Raw genomic sequence first — 13,256 nt, 5'->3', positions numbered from 1 at the left:
TCTTATTCGCCCCCGGTGACCGGCGCTGCTCCCCCGCCCCGCCAGCCTACTGCCGTCTCCGGCGGCGTTCGCCGCCGGATCCGCTTCCACTGCCCCTCCCACGCTAAACATCAGCCTCCACCACCCGCGGCCGGTGGATGGGCCGTTGCCTCTATCCTTTCCAAACAAACTGAGCGGCCGGCCTCCTCAAAAAAACTGAGCCAGTGGCCCAGCCCAGACTACTAGAAAAAAAAAACTAATACCCTAGGCGGCGCCAGCGAGCGGACGAGGCGCTTGCGGTTGCGGCGGGGACGGGGGCCAGCACCAGGCAGCGGGCGGCTAGTTCCGGGAGTCGGCGCTGCGACAGTGGCGGTGGCCGGGCACCCAGGCGGCGGGCACCGGGCGCGGACTTGCCGCGCGCAGCGGGTGGCGAGTTCCAGGCAGTAGGCACGTGCCTCCTGAGGCCCGAGCGCTCTTTGAGCTCTCAGGCTGAAGAGTCAGATCCCCACAGGTACAAACAAAACCGATTCTCTGTAGTAGTGAGGAGGGCAAATTTGCAGCTGTGAACTTGTAATCAGCAGTTCATCTATTGGTAATTTATCTGTAGATTTGAGTACATATTTTTTTCAGAAATAGAAGTTGTGCTCCAGGCAACTATTGATAGCATGACTCAACAACTTAAGCATCCGGTGCATTTGATTTTAGTCCTGAGAATGGCTCAGCAAGCAAATGGCAGATCAGTTAGAGATCAATTGAGGAAAGCGTTTATGTTGAATAGTCCAACTCAACCGGATGCCTTATAATTTTCTTTGGTTACATCAATTGTGCTGTTAGGGCGGACCTGCGCCTAAGGCCACCCGGGCCGTGGCCCTAGTCGTGGCCCAGCAAAGTCCACTACCCCTCTTTAATTTCGGCCTAAAAGCAAGAGGCCCAGGCCCATCGACTAGGGCAAAGCAGCAGCGCAAATCACCCACCGCTCGTCCTCGCCTCCTCTGTTCGCGAGTCGCGACTCGCCCTCCTGGTGCGCCGCCCGCCGCCGTCCTGGCCCTCGCTCCTCAGCTGCTGCCTACGCTTGCCGCCGGCTCTGCTCCTCCTCTATTCTCTCCTCTCCTACTGCAGTCCTACCTCGCGCACCGCCGCGCCGGCTGGAAGGAGGCAGGCAGACGCAGGCACCACCGACGCCCGACCGGAAGGAGGACAAGTATTCAACCCCTTTTTAAATGCAAAAAAAAGTATCCTTGTTTTTTTTTTACTTTCTACTAGAAGTGAGGCTAAAAACTTTGGCATTGACATGAAAAAAAAAGGAGGTAGTTACCCAGATCAAAGCCTGGGTGGGTAACTGCGTATGTGCTCAACAGCACCTAATACTAACTGAACATCGCATGATTCTAATTCACTTTCTAGACTTGTGATTTGTGAACTGAATTCGTTTTGTTGAAACCCCATATAAGTACCCATCCTTGCAGAAATGAAAACTAAGGGAGTGTTTATACAACACCCGAGTGTTTCAGAGGCTTCCGATAATTTTGTAGCCTTCTAATTTGATATGTGCAGTTCTGATTTCATCTAACTTTGTGTAAACAAAAAACAAGTGTGTTTAGATACCCCAATACCTACCTTTCTGCTCGAAACTTAGCTCCTTGTAAAAAAAACATATTACTTGATTTCAGGCTCAAATTATATTACTTTTTGGATGAAATGTCATTTCTAAACGACTACATGCTTAAATTGTAACAGTATGAAAACTATCTATGTTTTCTGGTCAGATTCGGCCATCGGAATGGACCTTTACAATACACTTGCGATTACTCTGTAGCAGTACTTTTGGCTGCTGAATTTTGGCCCTAGTCTTAACAAAAAGCTGGGTCTGCCACTGCTGTAGAACTTGATAATTTCACTTACTCGATAATTCACTTACATCAATTTGTGAAATCACCGGGATTGTGAAATTTTGGATTTGGATCTCATGTGTCAAGTCATATGAGCAGGTGCTGTGCAGGAATCCATGGGTTAGGGACTGGCAACCTCATGTCGGCCCTTGCCCAGCACCTTCTCTAATTTAAGCTATGTATGCCAAAGTTCTCTAATTTATTTGGTATACCATTCGAGGCTTCAAATTTAAGCTGTGTATGCCAAAGTTCTCTGATTTGTTTGGTATACCATTCAAGGCTTCAAATTTGAAATTGAAGTAGCTAGAAAATTATGTGTTGACCTGAGGTGTGTCATCACACCAGCTAGGAGCAATGTGGTCAATGTACTGTACTAAAGATAATTTTGATGCTAGTATGCAACTCACAATGTTACTTTCGTACAAGCACATACTATCTCAGGTTTACAGAATTATGTACCTTCTATCATAGAAGAAGGATAGCTAGAATTGAGACTATGAAGAAGTGAAGATTGTGTATTTGTGTATGCCCCTTTAAGATACTAGTGTATAATATGAGGATGCCATGTTCTTCTTAAGAAATTTACTGACACCTTTGACATTATTTTTCAGCCCCATGATGGATCCCAACATGAAGCAGCTTCAAGAGACTCTGGTTGACATTGAGACTGATGCAGAGCAAGTTCTTCTGGCAAGGCATCAGGTCCGTGTGTGTTATTGGCTTGAATTTTAAATATCAGATAAGTGTCACGATTGATTGCTTGTGTTTTGTTGTTCTCTGTGATATCAGTTGGTGGAAAATGACAAGGTGAGAAATGGCAACAGGGAGGCCCTGACAGCCCTCCGTAAACAAGCCAGGACAACCAAAACCAGTGTGCCATCTCCCTTTGAGGTCATAATGAAAGAAATGGAAGGAAGCTCTGGCAAGCAGCTGATAAAGGAGATATGCCCTACTTGTGGAGATCATGACCCCAAAGAACATACCTGGCTAATGTTTCCTGGATCAGATATTTTTGCCCGTGTTCCATTTCATGTGGCGCATACTGTTTTGGAAAAAGGTACCCTCCAGAATCTTGGTCTATAAAAATCAAATGCATTTGAAATTACTAATGATGAAAGTTCAATACATATGTGGAGCAAGCCTCTATTTGTCGATTTGAAATCTAGAGGATCCTGCTTGGGTGGTTACTCCTGCATATTATTTTTTGGTGCATGTTATTGTTAGACAAGCTTGGGGGTGAAGAAGTGTGTGCCAAGGCTTGTTTCTTTTCTTTTGTCACCACTGCTATCTTCTAGCATCCAAAATCTTCTTGGACTCATTTGGGCCCTTGAAATGTTTTGCCTTCAGTTCTGTAAAATTCCTAGAATTGTGTTTTAAGCAATTATTTCCCCTTTAGGCATAAGGAAACTTATGTCAGTTTGGTCAAACTATGTATATTTGACTAGTTCCTTGAGACAACACAGTGACTAACAATTGCTTGTTTCATTTTACTATTGCTGTAGACCAAGAGCGCCTGGATATTGATACCAAGAAACTGCAAAGCTTTGTCAAAGAGAAATCACTTGTGATTGCTGAGAAAGGCGCCCTTGCGGGCAGATTCGGCGCTGACACTGTGAAATCCTTGGTCAACCTAACAGACACACGTAAGTCGACACGGGAAGGAGGAGAGTCTGTGCAGGGCCCTGACGTGAAGTATCAGTTGGGTTGAATCGTGGACTGTTCGACCACAGTGTTCTTTCTTGGATATTTCCTGTATAGATGTTCGCTTTCATGTCAAACAAAATTTGGCATGGCTGTTGCCTGTTAGCACTTGCAGAAAGTTGTTCTGAATTGATTAGTCGGCTGTTGTCCTGCAACGGATCGCTCTTTCTGAATCCTGCTTTGCTGTGACATTGTGGAACAATCAGTGTGTAGTTCAAAAGACAGGTGGCCAGGCCTCAGTGTCTTTCTGCCCTGTCAAATAGCAGAACCAACTGAGGTTACACCTTTGAGTCTTCTTAGAAGTAGATTGCATTAGAAGTCTGATAACTCGCAACGTGGGTCAGTGGGTGCTAATTTGTTCTGCTACTCAAAGATTGTACAGATGCAGCAGACATGTGTCTCCAATTCAGATATTCTCGTTTAGAATGCGAAATTGTTGGTGGAAGAGATGGAATCGCATGTCGAACGTGCCCATGAGCTGAAGAACCGGTCAGTGTATGACCGTGCCATTCTCACCTACAGTTAGACAGTACTTGCAGCAGTAGTAATCCAACCATTTTGCATCAGAATTTATCGGCACTTCTGTAGCTCGTTCTTCCCAACTCCGGTCTGGTGTGTTCTCTTACATTCAGTTGAGTACTGCTCGTTCGTGCCATTTCGGCTTCAGTTCGGTAGGAGCCCTCTCGCCCCCCTCGGCCCCTCAGAATAGCAAACACTTGCAGAGCCCGCGCGACGTGCGGAGTGACCACGCACACCAGCGCGCGCCCGCCACCAGGAGAGGGAGACCCGCCGCGTGCATGGCCGGCACGCCCGCCGCCACAGACTCCGCCACCGTGCCGATGCTCCTGCCGCTCGACGACGACGACGCCGCGGCGGCGGGCCGCGGGTGCTGGGAGGACGGCGCCATCTCGCTGGGGCTGGTGGGCGTGCAGCTGGCTGGCGCGGCGTACATGGTGGTGGTGACGCCCGTGCTGGCGCTGGGGCTGGACCCGCTCTTCCTCGTCGCCTTCGGCAGCCTCTGCACCGCGGTCCTCACCATCCCCTTCGCCGTCAAGCTCGAGAGGTCTGAATTGTTGATCATGCACGCGCGTATCCCCTAAATTATTTATTATTCGTTACTTTTCGATACGTTCGATCTGCAAATCTGCGATTGACGATGCGTGCGTGCATGGATAGAGCAGGAAGAAATGGCCGTCGGAGCTGACAAGCCGGTTGCTTTTCCAGTTCATCGTGCTGGCTCTGGGAGGGTGAGAAACTCTAGCGGTTCTTAAGTGCTGCTCGATCTCAATTCTCAAATGATGAGTTTATGATCCATGTCGGTGTCTTCCAGGGTGACAGGATTCCAGGCCCTGCTGCTGCAGGGCATGAAGATGACGTCCCCGGCCATCGCCTCCGCCATGCCCAACCTCACCCCCGGCTTCATCTTCATCATCTCCGGCTGCCTCGGGTACGCGCTTACGCCGGCCGTGAGATGAACTGCGCAGCCGCACAATGTTAGTAGTTTTTACGTGCCGGCACCTACAGGTTCGAGAGGGTTGATCTCAAGTGCCCCTACACGAGGGCCAAGATCCTCGGCACCGTGGTCTGCCTGGGTGGCGCCATCGCCATGAGCGTCCTGCAGAGCCCGGACGCCCCGCCGGGGCACGTCATGCCGCGGCCGGCGGAGCGCGCCGCCGCCGCGAGCTGGGTGGCGGGCTGCCTGTTCCTCCTCGGTGCGGTGCTCGTGCTCTCCGGCACGATCGTCATGCAGGCGGCGACCATGCTCCACTTCCCGGCGCCGTTCACGCTCTGTTCCGTGACGTCGCTGATCGGCGCGGCGCTGACGGCGGCGTTCCAGGTGGCCACGGCGGGGCAGTTCACCCCCGGGACGCCCCAGATCAGCCTCCAGATCGTTCTCTCCCTCGTGTTCGTGGTACTGCCGAAATGGTGATGAATAAATAAGAAGCTAGCTCGGCCAGCGTGGCGTGACAGGTTGTCGCTGGTGTGTGTGGTTGCAGGGCGGGGTGGTGAGCTCGGCGTGCATCATGTTCCAGACGTGGGCGCTGGAGAAGAAAGGCCCCGTGATGGTCTCCATGTTCAGCCCCACGCAGACCGTCGGCACCGCCATCTTCTCCGTGCTCTTCCTCGGGCGGGCCATGCATCTAGGAAGGTACTAGAAGGTTCCAGGTTCCATCCATGCTTAGCAATATTGTGAATCAACATGCCCCCAATTCAGATGAACTGCATAGAATGAATTGATGCATGATGTTCGGTGCAGCATATTGGGTATGGTTTTCCTCTTCTCCGGGCTGTATGCGGTGCTGTGGGCAAAGAAGAAAGAAGGGCAGGTTCTTGCTGCAGAAAGGAAGGAAAGGGATAGAACGGTGAACAGCGACATGGAGAAGCCGCTGCTGTTCTGAGCTTGAGCATAGTTTTGCTTCACTTAGTATTAGTGTGGTCCCGAGTATCTCAGTCAGGGCACATCAACACTTCTTTCCTTTTTGCATTTTGTTAGGTAGCACCTGGATGCTTGTTCTTGTAGCGAAAAGTTACTGTGATTGTGTAGCCTAAGCAGGAAATGACCAGAATGTAGAAACGTAACAAAGCATCCGAATCATATGCTTACTGAATACTGCTACAGCATCAACAAGCAAGAAAAGGCTACAGTGGGATCTGCTAGCTCAATATAATTTAGTTCTGCGTAATATTGGCGGCAGATATAAGGGGAACAAAAGGTATTCTGAACTTATAAAAGGAATTTGGCAAATCTACATGCAAGCAAGAACGAGGTGTATATATATGGTCCGGTAAATTTAAAGGCTACAAGGGGATAAATAACTTACTTAAAGGTGTATCAAAAGTAAAGATGTATTTTGAAGTTAATATTGATCCCCCAAAACATCCATGCCCCATCAAAATCTCTATGAAACCTACACCCCTACATCGATTCAAATATATAAAACAAGAACTGTGATCAACCTACATAAACAGTCCCTTCAAGTTTCGACAGGTCGATCAACTACTACTGTCATGAGAAAGATGCTTATCGAATTATGGGGGAAACTGAAAGAACGGCATTAATCACAGTAAGCTTGGCCCCTGTTGACAAATGAAACAGACAAACAAATTGCCTCCTGGAAAACAAGTAACAGAAAGGGGAACGAAGGCTTTGGTTTATGAACACAATGGAGACAAAGTACCGCAAAATGAGACCACTCACAACTTAACACACCTTCGCATAAAGGTTGGTTCATTGGGAATTAGATTGATGTCCAGGTACCAACTATCAAGTCACAACTAATTTTATAATTACAACGTTGAACCCTCTGTGTACAGCACATTTGAAAAGAATGCTGCAATATTATTACAAAACAATATGAGGACACTATACATCCAAACTAAACCAGTAGCATAGCATATCAAGCTACTGTATGAGGTCAATGTTAATAGGCATGATCACTAGTTTAAAAATGTAACTGTATTGAACAGATGAATCATGATGGACAATTATGTTTTGCATAGTTGATTTAGCAATAACATATACCAAACACCGCCATCCTACCAACTTATTGTAGATCATGAGCGCACTCATAAAAGTATTAAATATTTTCAGAGAAATGTAGCAGCAAGATAAACACTGATGAAATTTTCCCATGACACCAGGCATTAAGACAACAGTTCTTACAACTAAGAAGAACACGCTAATCATGGATACCGGATCCATGCAGAGTTATCATCCCAAGTTTCTTGACATAATAAACCTTGGTACAATAATTGAGAAACAAGCAAGATAAGACACTGCCATCGTGGTGAAATTCAACACAAAAGGCCCTCCAAGAACTGTGAAAATCTTAAGCATGGCATCAAAGAAAGATTAACAAACGAGCATCACTTCAGGTTTCCCTAGACATAAGCATCAGGGTCAGATTTCTTGTTACACCCAGACGCACGCTAATCATGCAAATGAAATCTTCTGTCCAGATCTGTCATAAACATAGCATTTCACAGAAGCATTCGCCTTAAGGATACTGCAGAGTTCCTGGCATCCTTGAATATCTGGAGAAATCTCAGCGGACAGTTCAATGGTCAATCTCTTCAGCATTGGTGCAGATTGGAACAGAAATTTTAGGAAATCAACTTCATGATCCGCTCCATGAAAGCCTTCAAATTCTACCACTTGAAGATTGGGTAAGGAGATATGTTCATTTCTCCAATTGCTAGCTTGATCACAGTCACAATTCTTTAAGCATTCTCCAAACTAAAAAGTATGAAAGCATATTGTTTTATGGAAACTTCAAATATTTGAGAATCAACACATATAAATGATATAAACTGAAGATATTCGCAGAAGACAAATGAGAAAGGTGGATAATTACATAGTTTCGCAACAGGGCCACCTTAAGCCTCTATGGTGGTTCGAAGCAGGAGCAGGTGCAACACAAGCGCTCCAAAACCATGCCCCTCCGTTCGGCGACGCAACTCCAACACAGAGAAGTGGGACACTGGAAGACGTGCTATTTCCTGCGCGAAGCTCTGCGTGAAGCTCTGCGCTGCAGCAGAATAGCGCTGCAAAACAATTGGATTAACAGCCATAGACATGAGTGATAAGATTGTTAGCTTAGCCGTGAAGGTCAGGAATCGTGCAGGAGAGGAAACGCACATCGCGGGCTGCTATCGTCAGGGACAGGGTGTGGACGCGGACTCGAGGGAACTGCCCATATCTGTTAGTCCACGCCGTGACCATGCTCAACCACAGGAGGTGCCATTTCTCGCCAAACCCAACTCTGGACAAACCACACTCCATCTCCAATGAAAACTCCTCCACCTTGGGCGCCAAGAAGGACATGGCAAAGCGGAACCCGTAGGATCTCAACATGAACTTCTTGAGCATGGGCGTCGCAATGTTGACATGCTGTGGCATGGACGACCGATGTTGGATTCCCAAGACGAGCTCCTCGAGTGACTCCGAATGGACCTCGAGCGTGTCGAGAGTCCAGTTATAGTGGCACTGCGCCTCAAACCTGCGCAGGCACGGGCAGAGGGGGAGCAGGTCGCTCGGGTCGACACAGCACGGGACGAGAGCCAGGCTCTCGAGCGCGGCGAACTTGCCGGCCTCGGAGAGTGCAGAGAGTGCAGAGGCAAGGTTCTGGATCAAGCGCGGCAGCTTGACGCGGACGCCGCGGCTGTACCTATCCAGCTCGACGACGAGCTCCTTCGGCGCGATCCGGGCCGAGGCGTTGAGCAGCGAGGAGACACGCGCGGCGGAGAGCGTGGCACCCGGGGAGATGCGGATGACGAGGCGGTTCCGCTCGGGGCGCACCCGGGCGAGCGCGCCGCCGAGCGAATCGGGATTCATGCCGTCGAAGGTCAGGACGGGAAGGTGGGTCCAGAGGCCACGCCAGCGGCGGGAGAGGCCGCTAGTGCGCGCAGCTTCACGGGCACAACCGAGGCGGTCGAGCACCTCTAGGATCAGCTCCTCGGGTAGGCCACTGAGCCGGTCCTCACCACCGCCGTCGCCTTCCTCTGGGCGCCGCCGGGGACAGCCGCGACGGGCACCTCCTTGCGGCGCCGCAGACGGCCGCGACGGGACTAGGCGGCGGCCTGACCGGAGCTGCATTATATGAGAAGCTTCGCTGCGAAGCAAATGAGATGTGCTCACAAAATATTTCCCCCCGGTAAAAAACATCAACTTGGCACCGAGTGTAGTTCAGGTCCTCTTGCTCCCAAAATGCATAGCTACAAGATCTAGGCGTCGACATGTGTCAAAATGGGTCTCAGACCGGATCCGCGAGCTGATGTGGCACGCCACACTGGACCCAGGCATAATGTTTTTTCCAGAAATCCCCCCAACCCCCATCCTCCTTATGCTGCCACCATTCGTGTGGCCCCGCCCCCACCTCCCTTTGTCTTCGACTTCATCACCACCGAGGCAATGGGGACGGAGGCGGTTGCCGATAAATTGTACCAGTCCGTGGTACAACAAGGGACGAAGGCGAACCACGGCGGTGGTACCGTAGCTGTCTGCTGCCACGGCGGCCGACGATGGCTCCAATACTGCGGAGGAAGGTCGACCATGCGCCGTCGTATGGTGAGAATCCGACCCAGACTCATGAAATCGGTGATGGATTGGTAGAATTAGTGCATGCACCTAGGAGAAAATTCGAGTTTTGGGTTGGAATTGTCCAATTTAGGGTAATCTCGATGGGATTTAGGATTCTGTTGAGGTTCTGTTGGTGTCAAATGCTAGCTTAATTTTAGTCTAATTTGTTGTTTCCATTGGTTTGTTCTTGATCGTAGGTACAATCCTGATGAGTTCACAGTACAGGTTCACCATGGTGGATTCTTCGTTGGTTTTGGGCATTTGAGGAGTTATGTAGATGGAAAAGTTAGTTGGTATGATCACTGTGAAGTTGATACTTGGTCGACATAGTGGATACATGACATGCTCATGGAGCTACAATACCCAAAGACACCAAATTTGAAGTATTATTGGCTACCTACTAGGAAAGGAATTGGTTGATGCCCTGAGAGTCATACAAGGTGATGTAGACACCAATGCCATGTGTTCAGTTGTGGGTAGGATTAAGAACCTGGTTGTCTATTTTGATCATGATGATATTGTTATCAATGCTCCTTGGGATCATATCATATTGAACCTAATTGCACAGCTTCCAAAGGTGGTGAGCCCTGTCAATGTCAAGGTGCAGTACAGGGAGAAGAAAGATGGAGAGAAGCTACCATACTTTTATAAGAATCTAAGTCCAGCGAAGGAGCAGAGAAGTAATTCGATTGGAGAATCTGACAGTAACGAGGAAGATAGTGAAGATTTAGATTTCTAGGATAGTGAAAATGAACTTGATGATGGTAATGATGATTTATTTGTGGATCACGTGGATGAGGATGTGGTGGATGAAGGAATAGGTAGTGCCAATAATACTGGAAAGGTGAAGAAGGCCAAGGAAAGTAGGTTGAAGGTGGATGGATTTGCTATGACAGAAGAGTTATCTACTGATGATGATGAGGAGTTGCTATTACCCAACAGGCAAGAAGACTTGAGTAACCCTGTTTTCAAGGTAGGAATGGTTTTTGAGATAACAGAGAAACTGAGATCTGCTTTTACAAAGTATAGTATGAAGAATAGAGTTGAGATAAAAATACCAAGTAATGAGAGGAAGAGGATGAGGGCAGATGGTTGTCCTTGGACACTCTATGCATCACATGATAGTAGAGTCAAGGCAATTACAGTCAAGACATAAGTTGGAGGACACAATTGTCAAAATGAGTAGGTTCTCAAGAGGTGTACTGTAAATTGGCTAGCTGACAAGTACTTGGATTCATTTAGAGCCAATAACAACATGAGTATCTCAAATTTTACAAGAACAGTATAGAAAGATTTGAATTTGACTCCTTCAAGAAGCAAGTTGGCTAGAGCTAGAAGAATAGTTATGAAGAAGATTTTTGGAGATAACAGTGAGTAATATTACCAGCTTTGGGATTATGCACAAGAGCTCAGGAGAAGTAATCCAGGCACTTCATTCTTTCTGAACCTATCAAATGGTCATTTTTCTGCCTGTTACATGTCACTGGATCCTTGCAAAAGAGGATTCCTTTCTGGCTGTAGGCCATTGATATGTCTTGATGGCTGCCACATCAAGACCAAATTTGGAGTTACTGCAGTGGGCATTGATCCCAATGATTGTATATACCCAATTGCTTTAGCAGTTGTTGAGGTTGAATCAAAGGCTTCATGAAAGTGGTTCTTGGAGACTCTGAAGCAAGATTTGGGCATTAGCAACACATTTCCCTAGACTATCATGACTGACAAGCAGATGGTACATATTTTTGTTATATTTATTCTCCTATTTAAGGTAAGTTCACACATAGTAATGTTTAATTCCTATACTTCTTGTGCATTTTCAGGGTTTGATTCTTGCAGTTCAGGAGGTTTTCCCTGAGTCGGAACACAGATTTTGTGTTAGACATCTCTACTCCAATTTCAAGGATGCACGCTTTAAAGGTGAGATCTTAAAGAACCAGTTGTGGACTTGTGCAAGGGCTAGTACAGTAGCCAAGTGGGAGTACCATATGGGCAAGATGAAGACATTGAATGAAGATGCATATAATTGGCCGCAGAGAATGCCTGCAAACACATGGGTAAGGGCATACTTTTTAGAATTTCCCAAGTTTGACATGTTGTTGAATAATAGTTGTGAAGTATTCAACAAGTATATTTTGGAAGTAAGGGAAATGCCAATCTTGAGTATGCTTGAAAGGATCAAGCAACAGCTCATGACAAAATACTACAACAAGCAAAAAGAGATGGCTGAGCAGTTTGTAAGCAATATCTGTCCAAAGATAAGGAAGAAAGTAGCCAAAAATGCTAAATTTGCTAATGTTTGTTAGTCATTGCCTGTTGGTCAGGGGTTTTTTCAAGTATTTGAGAGAGATTTTCAGTATGTAGTCAATATCAATACCAAAGAATGTGAATGTAAGAAGTGAAATCTGACAGGTATTCCATGTCAACATACCATCTCTTGCTTAAGGCATGAGAGGATTCCTCCAGAGAGTATGATCCATGCATGCTACTCCCTGGAAGCTTTCAACAAGGCATACGAAGGTAACATCGTACCATGCAGAGATAAGAGCACCTGGTTACATGTAGATGGTCCTATAGTCAGAGCTCCTGTTTATGAGAAGAAAATAGGAACGCCACCAGGTGTAGAAGGAAGCAACCATGTGAAATCCAGGGAACGAATGGTCCTAAACTGTCCAAGCATGGAGTGATAGTCACATGCAGCTACTGTAAGCAGGATAACCACAATGCTAAAGGATGTTCTCTCAAAAGATGGGCATTCGGCCTGAGGATCATATACCTAATGAGGCCGAACATCAAGAACATGAGGATGCAGAACCTGAAAAATCAAGAACCACAAATGGTACCTCTAGTCCCGGAACAGGTATTACCTCCTTCACTGTACTTTATGCCTCTGAAACTTAATGCTCCAGAAATGGTTTTACCTTATGCATATTTAATGTAGGATCTTCCAACTTCCCAGTGGTTTTCTCAAGATGCTCCTGTTTCAAGTTCTATCATGATATCACAACATTTCTCATCACCAGCATACTCACATATGATGTCACAGCTAGCTCCACCATGCTTCTCCAAATGAGGGAATAGGTAAGCTACTGGACATGTCTTACTTAAAATCTGGATGGTAATGTCAATTGTGTTGTTTAGCTTTACAATGGCAATTCAATGTCACCAGGGATCACAATCAACATCTTCCTCTCAGCCTCCACGCTCACTTCTAGACTCTACCTTCATCAGCTCTAACATGCCAGTTGAGAGGCCTGCACCTTTGACAACTGCAACAAAACAAGGCAAAGATGCTGCAAGGAAGAGGAAGGTTGCACCGGCAAAGAAGAATGGAGAAGCTACAAAGAAGACAAAACCATCTGTGTTGAATTAATTTGAACTCTTCTACTCTTTTGAAGTGATATGTAATAGGTTAGCACCAAAATAATATTGGATGCTACCACTGTCAGTACTTGGATTTGCAATATGAAAATGCTATTGACATGCATTCCATGTCAATTTATGTGAATTCATATCCATTACCATTTATGAAATCTCAAATAATACAGTACACAAGGTCGGTCATTTACACTACACACACCTAACAATTATCCTAGCAATTTCTATCAACA

The 13,256-nt window shown here is 46.9% G+C and overlaps 3 protein-coding genes and 1 pseudogene across 5 annotated transcripts; 3 read left to right on the top strand and 1 right to left on the bottom strand.

Annotated features, from left to right (window-relative positions):
* The first annotated feature begins 341 nt into the window (after positions 1-341).
* On the top strand, positions 342-3,742 carry LOC117843837 (uncharacterized). Of its 3 annotated transcripts, none has more exons than XM_034724561.2 (4): positions 342-490; positions 2,480-2,570; positions 2,658-2,925; positions 3,371-3,742. In XM_034724561.2, the coding sequence occupies exons 2-4, from the start codon at positions 2,484-2,486 to the stop codon at positions 3,574-3,576; spliced, it is 561 nt and encodes a 186-aa protein (XP_034580452.1). In that variant the 5' UTR covers positions 342-490; positions 2,480-2,483; the 3' UTR covers positions 3,577-3,742. The 3 variants fall into 3 exon arrangements, with proteins under 3 accessions (XP_034580452.1, XP_034580454.1, XP_034580453.1); XM_034724563.2 differs by lacking the exon at positions 342-490 and adding an exon at positions 929-1,180; XM_034724562.2 differs by lacking the exon at positions 342-490 and adding an exon at positions 1,238-2,391.
* Positions 3,743-3,991: 249 nt separating this feature from the next.
* LOC117846400 (WAT1-related protein At5g47470) lies at positions 3,992-6,237 on the top strand. The gene is made up of 6 exons (XM_034727557.2): positions 3,992-4,632; positions 4,751-4,816; positions 4,900-5,016; positions 5,094-5,481; positions 5,567-5,718; positions 5,827-6,237. Exons 1-6 carry the CDS (start codon positions 4,367-4,369, stop codon positions 5,966-5,968), a joined length of 1,131 nt encoding a protein of 376 aa, XP_034583448.2. The 5' UTR covers positions 3,992-4,366; the 3' UTR covers positions 5,969-6,237.
* Positions 6,238-7,391: 1,154 nt separating this feature from the next.
* On the bottom strand, positions 7,392-9,165 carry LOC117844385 (uncharacterized). Its single transcript, XM_072291901.1, has 2 exons — positions 8,209-9,165; positions 7,392-8,114 (listed from the first exon to the last, which is right to left on the bottom strand). Exons 1-2 carry the CDS (start codon positions 9,163-9,165, stop codon positions 7,947-7,949), a joined length of 1,125 nt encoding a protein of 374 aa, XP_072148002.1. The 3' UTR covers positions 7,392-7,946.
* A 425-nt stretch (positions 9,166-9,590) lies between these two features.
* LOC140221945 (uncharacterized) lies at positions 9,591-12,586 on the top strand (annotated as a pseudogene).
* Positions 12,587-13,256: the final 670 nt, after the last annotated feature.

This window comes from Setaria viridis, chromosome 2, assembly GCF_005286985.2.
Source record: "Setaria viridis chromosome 2, Setaria_viridis_v4.0, whole genome shotgun sequence".
NCBI classification, from domain to species: Eukaryota; Viridiplantae; Streptophyta; class Magnoliopsida; order Poales; family Poaceae; genus Setaria; species Setaria viridis.
Note: the sequence above shows the minus strand (reverse complement) of the source record. Positions and strands in the feature narration are given on the sequence as shown.